At 35.4% G+C, this 13,576-nt stretch overlaps 1 protein-coding gene across 7 annotated transcripts in view; it reads right to left on the minus strand.

Moving 5' to 3' along the window:
- The window catches only part of LOC145291914 (nuclear distribution protein nudE homolog 1-like), a 165,578-nt gene that overhangs the window by 30,953 nt on the left and 121,049 nt on the right, over positions 1 to 13,576 (minus strand). For all 7 annotated transcript variants that reach the window (XR_013869493.1, XR_013869491.1, XR_013869492.1 and 4 more), the window contains exons 7-8: positions 12,895 to 12,965; positions 4,694 to 4,794 (exon numbers count right to left, since the gene is read on the minus strand). Coding sequence is in view for 4 of the 7 variants with exons in the window: in XM_080137757.1 (XP_079993883.1) it covers positions 4,694 to 4,794; positions 12,895 to 12,965 (172 nt within the window). In the remaining 3 variants the exon portion in view is untranslated. The remainder of the gene's footprint in view (positions 1 to 4,693; positions 4,795 to 12,894; positions 12,966 to 13,576) is intronic.

Raw genomic sequence — 13,576 nt, forward strand, 5'->3', positions numbered from 1 at the left:
GTTGGCATAAAGGAGACACATCTGTTCAAGACTGTCATTCGACAAAATTTGTGGAAATCAAGTTTGTTTAGCTACTTTATACTTTACAGACTGAGCATTTTCTATAACCTTTTTGCAACAGTTGCTGGCAGTTCTAAAGATGGCTTTAGTTCCAGAACATCTATTTGTTGAAAGAGATTGAAATAGTGAAGGACTTTAAAATAAATAAGTGCCAGTTTATTTTCTTCATATTTCCAAAGATAATGGAAAAGAGATCACTCATTCTTTTCTTATAAATTATCTCCCTTAGATTTGAAGAGTTTCACAGTAATATTGTGCTATTTTCGAGATTGTGCAGAGAAGCCAACAGACGACTAAAGGGGGGAAAAAAATTAAATATACAATAAATAAATGTTACCACAGCCAATAAAAGTAACTTTTATACCTACCTGTTTTTTTTTTTATTTGTTCGTTTGTTTTAAATGCTATTTTTTTCATGGCAAATATTTATCTATATATATAAAAGCGAAAATGTATGTGTGTATGTATGTTTGCTTTTCCTCGATGTCCACAAAAGGCTTCTGTCAGAGAAGCGCTTGCTCGGTTCACAACTTTTTATATCATCTATAAATTGTAATATCTACGAATTACCCACGGAGCTCGCCTCTCTATTTAATTTTATTGACTTTCAAATGTTAATTATTCCACATTTCCCGCATCGGCACGCATTACATTCGGTTTTCGGTATAAAAAAAGTGAAACTCGACTCTAATCACAGGCCCAGAGCCAGTTTGGTCAATGTCGACTTACTGTAGCTTTCATTTCGCTCCTCCTAATAAACAGGGAGCGGGTTTTTAAAAACAAACAAACAGATTTATTCAAAACTGTCCCGCACAAAGTAACTGCTAAATACCTACTGCCGTCACGTCAATCAAAAACGCGCACCTGTTTTTTTTAAAACACTTTACTATTTTCCAACTGTGCATCATCAACGCTTCGGGTTTTTTTCACATACCCCAAAAAACACCCGGGAAACGCCGAGTACCCCTCGCTAGTTTTATATAAAGCATTAGCTAATAAAGATGGCTGCCAGTATTTTTAATGTGTCAGCGGCTATTTTTATTTTTTGGCTAACGTCTTGTAAAAAGTGAATATTTGCAATGAAATAAAGAACATTTAAAATTACTTAAAAAAAATATATATATATATATAAATAGGTAGAAAAGTAACTTTTATTGGCTACTAGCCTGGGTGCCCGGCGTTGCCCAGGTGGTCGGAGGTGTGTGTTGAACAAAAAAAAAAAAGTGGCAGTAGGTAGGCAGGCTTGAACCCATACCGCAAAGAACGCGTGAAAAAAACCTGACGTATTTCCTGTTGTGCCCATCGCCAAACCGGAAGTAACATAGGTTTAATATAAGACTAGACAATCGAAAAAAAGGGGATGACTTTCGAAAATATTGTCAAAAAAAAAAAAAACAAAGAAAAAAGAATAAAAGCGACCCCCTCCATGTAGAAAAGTGCCCAGTTGAGGGTGGAAGAATTAATGTTTTTGGGCCAATTTTTCGATATTTGTCGTTCGAAGGGTCGAGCTTCAAAATGATACTGATCTCATGAAAATCCATTGCCTATGTCAAAAGTTTTAGGCAGACATACAAACATACATGCATATGTTTAAACAGACAGATGACTTTATATTATAGATGGTACCATTTATTTATTGTCTACTAGCGGGGGTACTCGGCATTTCCCGGGTGTTTTGAGGTGTGTGTGCTGTTAAATCAAAAAGAAACACATTGGAGGAGAGAAAAAGTTTTGGTAGGTAGGTAGGATCGAACCCAAAGCTCTGGGGCGAAATTGGAAAATAAAGTGTAAAAAAACGTGACACATTAACCGTTTGGCCAGCAAGAAAGAGTAACTGAAAGACGTTTGAATTTATTTAAGTAGAAAGAGAATTGACAGGTGCCCGCACTTAATGACTTAATGAAGTCAAGTGGAAGTCGTGGAGTTCACATTTTCTGCGAGCATTATGACGACGTAAGCAATAGCTATTCAGCAGTCAACATTTTCTGCGGGACAGTTTTTAATGAGGTCAATAACCTGTTTTTTTTTTTGTTTTTACCCAACTTTGGGCAAAACCAGCTCCCCCGTTTATTAGAGAAGTGTCCAGATGAAAGCAATTGTTTGATATGACGGTGAAAAGTCGACAGTGACCAAACGTTTACATCACTTTCCAGAGACCACCTGGCCATGGGCCAGGGAACTGCCGTTTCAAATCCAGTTTCGCTTTTTTTATACTGAAAAGCGAAAGAAACACGCAGCGATCTAAAAATCTGGAAAAAATGGCGTTTAAAAGTCGGGCAAATTAAATACACATGCAACTCCCGTTCGTAACTCATAGATATTATCATTTAGAAAGCATATAAAAAGTTTTAAGAAGGAGTGAGCCGATCGAGAAGCCCAACGAAAAAAGTCTTTTGCGGACATACACAAAAAAGTGAACATACATACACACGCACATTTTCGCTTTTATATATATATACTAGCAACATACATACATACATTTTCGCTTTTATATATATGGATTTAATTTTTTTATCCTTTTTTTCTGTCTGTTGGCTTCACTGCACTAACTGCTACATTTTTATGGATCAAATGGACTTGAAGCCCTCCAGTATGAGCAATGACCAAAAGCACACATTTTGCTTCAACAGTGATGTTCTTTTTGCTTTTATTTTTAGTTGAACATTAAATAAATACACACAGTCATTTGTAGATTAAATAAAATCTTATCTCCAAAAGTTTTTTTTTTTTTTTATCATAATAGGATTAAACATAGTTTTAGTTAAAAACAGTTTATTATATACATGCTTTTAATAAAGATTTTTATTTACAAATATTTAAGCAAAATGTATAAACAAAGTGAAAAGAATCTACAAAATTATAGATGTGCATATATTTTTTTCTTTATTAATTAAACCGGATTATATATATATATATATATATATATATATATATATATATATATATATATGCTTGTTCAAGTATATTTTAACTTTTATTTATACCAATCCTTTAATTTATAAAGCTCAATGTAAGTACAGAGAATATACAAATAAATGACAAAACGTTTATACTCCAAATTTCAATATGTTGTCCATCTTACTGCTTATTTCTTTCAGCACGTTAAAATGAGAATTGAACATTTTAACATGCTGAAAGAAATAAACGGTAAGATGGACAACAACTGGAAATTTGGAATATAGACTTTTTGTCATATATATATATATATATATATATATATATATATATATATATATATATATATTATACCTTTTTATTTTCATCTTAATTGTTTTCTTGATTTCTCACGAGAAGTAAATATCAAAGATATTTTCAAAGAAATTAGCATATACTGTATATTTCTGTCTATAATTCCAGTCATTTTGTTGAAATTAATTGTTGTAGATCAAATTTTTTCAAACATTTTGTCAATTTTTTACATCCATTTATGGAAATTTGTATTTACTTTATACCAGATTAGATTTTTACTTCAGATTTTTTTATTAACTTTCTTTGAATGCTAGTATAATCTACTCTAATGATTATTGAACTTTCTGTCTTGAGAACTGTATAATGAAAAATTAATCTGTTGTCTACCAGAGCAAAACAGCCATAAGATGTAAAAGTAAAAAATGATATAGCTTTAAAAACAAAAGAAAGAGTGAAATTGTCATTTATAGTTAGCTCCAGAGTTGAAAAAGTTATATATATATAATTAAAATTAAAACAAAAAAAATATTCATCTGCTTTTTTGTAGCATTAAACGGCAAATAAAGAGGTAGTTATTTAAAAAGGCAATAAACCAGAATTGAAATATATTTCATTAAGTATTATATCATATCTTGTGTCTGCAAATCTTTTTCATCCTTTCTAAATTACTTATTAGTTTTTGGATTTCAAGTTGAAACTGGACAACATATTTGCCATATTTTTTTTTGTTTACATCAGCCAGTTCCAGTTTGAAATATGAAAAATAAGGAACATAGAAATGATAAAAAAAAATGCAGATAAGTAATTCAAAATATTTAATGCAACGTCCTTTACAAAAAAAAAAAAATGCTGACCATATATATATATATATATATATATATATATATATATATATATATATGTGTGTGTGTGTGTGTGTGTTGCTAGGCATACATAAACACGCTATGGTTTCAGTCTGTACAACCAGCTCAGAACGAATCTATAACTTTTCAATGATAGATTGGCCCTGAGGAAGTTAGACTGAAACCACAATTTGTTGATTTAAACAAAACAACCTACAATTATATACCAGTTTAACAAATAATTATTTTAGTATCAAGCAGGATTGGACCAGTTATATACGAAACATATTACAGAGTAACAAGTCCATATAACATTTTTTTAATAACTGGAACAATATAAGTAATACAAAGTCAGTAATCTTTAGTACTATGCAAAATGGCTACCAATGTGTGATATTGGCAATAAAAATGGTATTAATTCCAAAATAACAAATATCTTACATATATTTGTCAAAGCAGCTAGAAAAAAGAAAGGTTTTAGCATCAGATGGAAATATAGCAAGAATTTCAGGTTGAAATGGAGATGAATCCAATCAAATTGAAGCAGGCTTGGACTTTGAATCTAGAAAAGCAGTAGAGGAATAGAATCTGCTGGTACTTACCGAGGTGAATTAATTGGACTGCCACTAGCTACGAGACCACTATGCGACTGGTCGCCACCAGCTCCAAAGTTTCTACAAGAAGCCAGCTTTGTTTCTAGCGCCTGTCAGGAAAGAAGGGATACTTTAATGAGAAGTGTAAACATGACAGATTTTTAAAAAATAAATGGTAATTTGTAGATTAACACACACTAATAAATCATCACCCCCTATAGTTGGTTGGTTGGTTGGTTGTTTTACGGCATATCAACCCGTTTCAGATTATTTAATGCTGAATCCAAAGATTTTGAAGAAAAATTTTTTAATAGAATATATTTGCTGTTTTTAAGTCGGTTTCTATTTAATTCATAGTTGGGATCCTAACAGGTACTACCACTCCGGGTCAGAGTGGACCTGGAAGCAATGGCAATTAAAGGGTGGCTCCACACCCCACAAAGCCTGCAAGCTGGGGCCTCACCACTGGATATAGTTTAAGGTCATATCCAGGACCCATCACCTCCTATGAGTGCTAAATTCTGTGAGCGTTTTTCTTTCTTTTTTTTTTTTTTTGGAGGAGGGGAGTATTTTTTTAGCTGATTATATGTGGTTTTACAACATTGCCACTTGGATTTAGGTCATTTAACCAAATTTTTTTTACCACTAACCCTAATGATAAAATGGGTTGGAAATGGGAGATAATTTTACATTAAAGTTACACATAAAAATGATTTCCAATTCTAGAATATTGTTTTTTTTTTTTTTTTTCTTCCTCCTGCCAAGTTTTTCAGGATATCACCATTTGAGGAGTATGTTGAGAGGAGGGGTGGGGGTCAACAGAAACTGCTAATCTTCAAATTTGCTAAAATAATAATGGAATGGGAATGGTAGTTGACCGTCTCTGCTACCTAAAAGAGATGCTGAGTGCAGATGGTGGATGTGAACTCGAGTCCGTCACTTCAATATCGACAAATCATGGTTTTAATCTATACAACCACCTCAGAATGAATCTATAACTGTTCAATGATAGATTAGCCTCGAGGAAGTAATACAGATGAAAACCACAATTTGTTGATTTAAGCAAAACAATCTACAATTATAAATCAGTTTAACAAATCATTATTTTAGTATCAGGCACGATTGGACTGTAACAAGAGTAACAAATCCAATGCTCGTACAACCGTGCCATGGAGTCTACAGCAATACATTTCACACCAGCTCTTGCTTGCTCCTCTGGCAGTGATCGGCAAATCGTAGATATCACTCCCTGATGGTAGTAAATATAGCAGGTAGGTTGCCATAAAGTTGCTGCTTCATGTGATGATCTTGCCACGATATATTTAACACGGTTTGTAGCATACAGGTTTACATGTAATTTAGCTTTCTTTCTAATCTTTTGGTGAGTGTCCAGGTTGTAGCACCATAAACAAGGACTCCACCACTGCTCTGAAGAACTGCCTTTTCAGTCTGTCAGCTTTGAAGTCCATACTGACAGTAGCTTATCCAATGCAGCCTATGCTTTTGAGATGCGAATTCCGATATCTCTCTCCGTGGAGCCTATGTTGCTGCCCAGATACGTAAACTCGGTGACTTCTTTCAGTGTTGTTCCATCTAGAGCTTGGATCTCTCCCTCCGCATTGAAAGTCATAAACTTTGTCTTATTCACATTAATGTAAAGTCATTTGCAGACTTTTCTAGTTCACATGATGGGATTTGGGCATCAGCAGTGTTATCCGCAAACTAGGAAAACCTAGATCCACATACATCCAAAAAGTTTCACATGACGTCAACTATGATCCTGAAGATCTGATATAAGACAGGAAAATCTGAAGAGAGAGTCATGTTGGTCTGGGCAAAGAGCCTGACGAGATAAATAAGTTCAAATTCATCCATATATATGTTTATGTGTACGTCATTTTTTTAATAATCGAAACAATACGGAATTGGCTTGCATTCATAGTGTTAGCAACTTTAGATTGTCGTGCATGGTCAGCCAGTATTCAGGACGTGGCGAACCTATTGGAAAGAGCCGACTTAACCGACCCAGGGTGAATGTCGCAACTATGACCATGTGAACTCAGTACAATGACAAGAATGAAGACAATATGGACAAAATTTTGTCGGATGCTGCCTCTAATGACATGATTAGATAGATTTGCAATGTGAAATCTGACAAAAGCCAAGACATTAGCTTGGGATATTTTCTGAAAATATATTTGCACAGCATAGACTTCATCCTAAACACAAATCCGTTACACAGCTATCATTATGTGGAGCATTTATCCTCCGGGATGAACTTGCAGAATTACAAATGTTGTGAACAGCAGGAAAGTTGGCGAAAAAAGATTTAGAAGCAACTGAATAGGCAAAACCAAATTTTTTTTTTTTTTTTTTTTTTTTTTTTTACAAAGGAGTCCCCTCTTATCAAGGCCCAGAGATCACTCGAGGATAGGGTTAATGAGTGTACAGTAGTCAATGGGACAATATAGTAATCATTAAAAGTGGAAATTTGGTAAATTGGATTATTTAAAGGGACAGCTCATCAAGAACTTGTTTACATTGAACTTAAAGACAACCATATTGTAGTCGGCTGGAAAGCAGGCAAATGGAACAGAGTTCCACAGACATGCAGTTAGAAGTTAGAAAGAAGCTTTGTTCATGGAATCCTCGTTTAGGTTTAAATACAGAAAAACAGTGGTTTCAGCTAGACAAGTTTGAGACAATTTAATCTGCTTAAACGTGAAAACTGAAGAGAGAGTTTGCAAAATATCAAAAAATGTCTGACCACTGGATAAGGGAAAAGTGATAAATGAATAGAGACAACAGTTTGTCACTCTCGTTAATGATAAACAAAGAAAGTAGAAAGTGGACCAGACGTTTATTTTCAGCAACTCTTGCTTCCATTATTCTATTAAGTTCTCACATTCCCTAAAGGATATTTATATTTAGGAAGAATTGCTGTTTTCTGGGTTGGAATCTATCCATAAACAGTTATTATTGGCTTGTCTTTGATCTTGAAGCGTTATATATATATAGTTCCTTACATCAAATGGTTTTATGTCTTGTATGAAGAAATTTCCATAAAAAAAATAAAGATGTTAGAATTTGAGTGAATGCAAGAACAAAGAGAACAAAAACGTCTTTGATATTGCAATATGGTTTCCACTCCACAAGATCTACAGCAGATGTGCTAACGGTTATATCTCATAGGATTAGTGAATCTCTTGACAAAGGCTTCCTTTCCAGGGCAATTGCTCTTGACATATCGAAGGCCTTCGATAAGGTATGGCATAAGGGCCTACTTCACAAGATTTCCAACTACGGAATCACTGGTAATGTTTTCTCAATCATTAAATCATTTCTCTGATAGGTTCATAAGAGTAGTGGTTGATGGGCAGAAATCAGAGGCCCACAGTATTAATACTGGAGCCCCTCAGGGGTCCATCCTGGGCCCAACTCTCTTCCTGATCTACATCAATGATCTCCCAAAACACATACTTAAATCATTCGTTGATATCTATGCTGATGACACAACCATCTACGGCAACACATCAAAAGCTGTAAACGACAAGGTTCTCTCTAATTCTTTCTTCTGATCTTGAGCGCGTGGTACAGTGGGGGTAGAGGTGGCTGGTTACTATTAATGCATCTAAAACCAAGCTTCTATCTGCAAATCATCAACACTCTGATCACCATCTGGCATAATTGAAATGGAAGGCTCTCATCTAGGAGAAGCTCCATGTTTTGACAAGCTTCTGGGCTTGACCTTTACTCCTGATCTGAGATGGAACATGTACATCAAGTCTGTTGCCAAGGTCGCTGGGAAGATGGTGGGATCCTTCTACCGCTCCAGAAGATATCTCACTACTGATGCAATTCTCTATCTATATAAAAGCCAAGTACGTCCAAGGATGGAATACTGTTGCCATATCTGGGCAGGAGCTGCTAAAAACAGCCTATCCTGCCTTGACACAGTACAAAATAGACTTTGTGGCTTAGTGGGGGATGCCCTTTTCTCTTCCCTGCAGCCTCTCTCCCACAGGAGAGACGTTGCGAGCATGTCTTTCTTTTATCGTTATTTTCATGGCAAGCGCTCGTCTGAGCTCCAATCTCTCGTCTCCCCTTGCCAAACTTTCACGAGAAACACCTGTCTGGCTGAAACTACTGTCAATAATTTTCCCCACTCTTTATCTGTGCCTAAATCAAAACGTAGATTCCATGAGCAGAGCTTCTTTCTCAGAAGTGCACGACTGTGGAACTCTTTTTCGTTTGCCTATTCCCATCTGACTACAACTTGGATGCCTTCAAGTCCAACACAAATTCCTGACAAACCGCCCCCTTAAGTAAGACACTATCAAATCTCCAATACTAATGATTACTACAATACTATCTCATTGATCACTGTACACGCAATAACCCTTATCCCTGAGTGGCCTCCGGGCCTTGGTAACTAGTGACTTCCATATAAAAAAAAAAAAAAATTTACCAATTCATGTTTGGTTTGTTTACATTTAATGGTAAGTCTATCCTTTTTAGGTCATTAGATGCTAAAATTGATCACAATTGAAAATATTCAGCTTAAAAGCCGAACCCTTTTTTATATGCCCATATTCAAAAATTATATATTATTGAAAATTGATTTTATAACCATTAACATCAAAGTTATTCCATTTTCTTTTAATTTGCATTTTCGGTGCTTTTAATCATATCATTTCGATACTATCTGCAATACTTCAAGCAAAATTTAACACACACACACACACACACATATATTAGATTTCCATTTTCAACTTTTTTCCCTTCAGCCTACCATTTTTATTCCAAAGAAAAAAAAACTCTCAAACTGTTTTCCTTTTCCAAGGAACACATCCATCTCTGATGAGCTGTTTGGTGAATTTTCACTTTTCAACAAAACACATGCATGACGTACATTTACAAATGAATAAAATAATGAGCGTGAAATAAAGACATCTTCTGGTTTCAGAATGATAACTAATGAGATACGGTAGAGTACTTTTACTAAATTATATTGCCTGCCAGTTAGTGTAATGCAAAGCGCTTTGTTAGTAAACAGATATAGCACTTTAAAAGTAGCAGCCCATGTTTATATTGGACATTGGAGAACTGCCAACTATCAACTACATGGTTGTAGGTTCAAATTCTACCTTGGTATGGGTGCTAGTCTAGCTGCTTTGAAGAGCTGTGATACTGTGAAACACTTTGCCTGCGAATGACTACAGAGTGGAATGATAAAATTGTCACCCTAGAAAAGATGACAATTCCATTTCTATTTGATGAAAGCCGGTTTTCTTTTTTTGTTGCAAACCATCTACTAGTTGGCCAGTTGTGTACAAATCCCAAGAGCAATAGGAGCCTTCTATCATGTCTGAAAGTGACACAATGTTCAACGAGTGCGGTTGGAGATGTGCTGTTGTACAACGCACGCTCTCTACTGATCCTAGTTATGACAACAGGGCCATTACAAGTACCCTCAAAATGCATTGTTGGATTGCCACGAATAACAAGGACCTGCCAAGAGTGACAAAAAGTTTCCAGCCACGATTATGGTTTTTGGTGTGGTTTCAAGTGAGGGTCACATCATACCACCTCACATCTTCGAAGTCGGCTTGAAAGTCAACACCAAAGTATACCTGGATGTGCTGAAGAGTGTGGTGATCCCTTGGTGCAATCAGGTGGCCACTGGCAGACCCTGGGTGTGGCAGCAGGATTCAGCGCCGGCTCAAGTCCAAAGAGACCCGGGCTTGGCTTCAGGAGGAGTGCTACAACTTTGTACCTTTCTCTCACTGCCCCCCCTCCCTTGATTTGAACCCACAGGATTATTTCGTACGGTTATATGTCGAGAACATCATCAACATGACCTCCCACAACACCAAAGTCAACCTGATCGCTACCATCCACCGAACTTCCACTGGCACTTGTGAAAAAAGTATGCTCCCAGTTCCGTACCCATAGAGGCAGCGATTGAGGCTGAAGGCAGCTACATTGAATAGATGTCAGCTCTTCTACATAATCAAGTGACCTGAATTGACGTTTTAAAATAAAGTTGTAATGTTGTTTTCTTTAGGGCGACACTTATATCATTCCACCCAATATATATATATATATATATATATATATATATATATATAGTGTGTGTGAGGGGGATTTGTGTATTATGTTGATATTTTCGAGTGAAGTTTTATTTCTTTGAGAAATTTCATTATTTTATCAAATTGGATTTTGTTGAGTTCTCTCAAATTATTTACATGACAATCTTTTTCAAGTTTGAGAAAAGTCACGAAAACAAATTCAGCAATATGTGTTTTATAATAATCTCTTGACACACAACACATTAGAGCCTCTTCACCTTTCGATATTTGCAAGCGATTCGAATGTGGTTCACGTTGAGGCATATCTGTAAAACTTGTTATCTTCTTTTTTTTTTTTTTTTTTTTTTATTTCAATCTGACATTCTCCAATAAGTTTAACATTCTGTGGTTTGTTGTTTGTGCAGATGCCATCACATTGATTTTATCATTTGTTTGTAATCGGTTCTTAGGATGTGATTAGCACAGTTCTGCACATAAAGAAACCCTTATAAGCGTTATATATTGTGATCCTATGCCAGTAGATAAAGATTGAGTCGACTCATATACATTTTGAGAGTGTGTCATTAAAGTACATTTTAACACAGCTGGTGACAAATGGAAATATACTCACTGCCCCAGCAAAGTCAGGTGATAAAGGTCAAAGGTCAACTCCCTAGACAAAAACAGATGCAGATATTGATCACATAAGAAATTTGATCATGTGTTTGGAGTTTGAAACAGAGTTTCCAAGGAGTTTGCGTCAGGGGAAGCCAGAAAGCAGACTTGTACCAACAATGTCAAAACCTAAGAGATTTCTTTGAGATGTCCAATTAGAAACCAGAATTGCTCCATAAATATTAAACCTTTCTGTAGCAATTTTGCATATGTTTTTTTTCGTCTTGACACAGAAGAATCTTTTGCTCTGTGGATTCCAACTTGAGAACTGTCTATTGCAAACCAGTCAACTGCCGAGACTTATGTAGTACAACGAACCATCGGCAACTGTTCTGTCTACTGCAAACCAGTCACCTCTCAGGACTTGTGTAGAACAACGAACGATCGGAAACTGTTCTGAAACTAAACATGGCTTACACTTCTAGAGTTTTCATGCATGAAGTTTATTCATCTTGAGAAACAGAAGATCAAAGCGACTGGATGATCAACAATACAAATCGGTGGCCATACACAAGGGGAAAGCGTGATGATGGGAGAGAGGATAAAACCAGACATACATATATACTAAACTTTATCGAATCGAAGTGTGCTTCTTGATTGCTCACCAGCAACAACCAATATTTGCAGCAAATACACATTTGTTGAACGCATAATCATGTGGGTGCGAAAGACTATATGCTCGTAGGTGTCGCTTTTCATAGAACTTTTCTTCATTTATGAAAATATCACAATATTACAATGATTCAGTATTGCTGCAGATATGACATGCAAAACCATCCTTTTCCATTTGCACATTATAACACGATAGATCAGAGATGGATGTGTTATCGTTCACAAGAGTATCTTCTGTAAGAGAGACTGATGTAGGTTCAGAGCAAGAATAAAGTTAAAATTGGAATAACTGAAAGTTTAAAACTCCTCGGATGCCAAAGATTGCCAAACGGTCTTTAGCTTCTGGAGAACTAGTCTTTTTCAGCAAAATAAATTATCAAATCAGATTGAAATAATGCTTTCAATTATATATAAAAAGGTTAGAGATTACATTGACCGAAACATGAAAATAATACTCAAGATGAGAACAGTAGTCCGAAGAGTCCAAAAAATGTGAGGGGGGAGATGTACTGTACATGATGGCTATTTAATCCAAATCTATAAAGTTAATAAAGAAAGTTAAGTTCCAAAAAGCATTGTGGACACAGGTCAAATACTGACCTCTGAAGATTTTCAAAATGGAGGCGTGTGGATGATGGAGCAAGCACAAGCAGAAATCGTCCACATGCTCGTAAAACAAGATGCACACACTCACTAATGCGTGTACAGGTTTGGGGGAGGGGATGAGAGTTTAAACAAGTTTATGTCTATTAAAAAAAAAAAAAATTTTTAAATGACTGCAACCGAGAAAATAAAAGACAGGATTGTTTGGCAGCCGGTGAAAGGAAGATTAGTAAAAGCAAATGTACTTACACCAACTTTCTGTAACAAGTCTCCAACAATGGAGAGGGCTGAGATTCGGGCAGCAGGCGAGATAGCGGTGCCTGAAAATGGGAAATATTGGCAAACATGTTAAGCAACAATAATCATTCAGTTAGTAAGGATAGAAATTAATCACAATGCAATCAGTGTGAATGCTGAGACATTCTCAGGGATAAAAAAAAAAATTAAAATTGAAGAAATAATCATTTGAAACAGGTTCAGATTTTTGTCAACTCTTCTAATAAAAAATATTTTAAAAGATCTTGAAATGACTGCCCAACCAATTTCTACTTCTTTTCAAACTCATTTCTGGACGAGTAGAGCCAATAAAAATTCCACAGTTTAATTGAGGAAATAGTTTTTTGTCTACTTGAGTATACCTCGTATTGCATATGTATGAATGAGAACTCCTGTGTACTTCACTTCCCATACAAAACACAAAAACACAAAATTACAATTCAACAAAGATAACGGCCTACAATAATGACATCACATTTTATTATTATTTTTTATTTTTTTTTTTTTAAATCAACATCGTATTCGCCTTAACACCCGTTTTACATGCTGGAACTATGATTGACAGATTTTAGAAATCGACTTTGAAACTGACCTATCTCTGGGCCAGGTTTAGAGTTTATCCTATTCAGATATGCATTCTGAAACGGGTGAATCA

This window comes from Euprymna scolopes, chromosome 13 (genome assembly GCF_053919585.1).
Source record: "Euprymna scolopes isolate OS-2025 chromosome 13, ASM5391958v1, whole genome shotgun sequence".
In the NCBI taxonomy this organism is placed as follows: Eukaryota; Metazoa; Mollusca; class Cephalopoda; order Sepiida; family Sepiolidae; genus Euprymna; species Euprymna scolopes.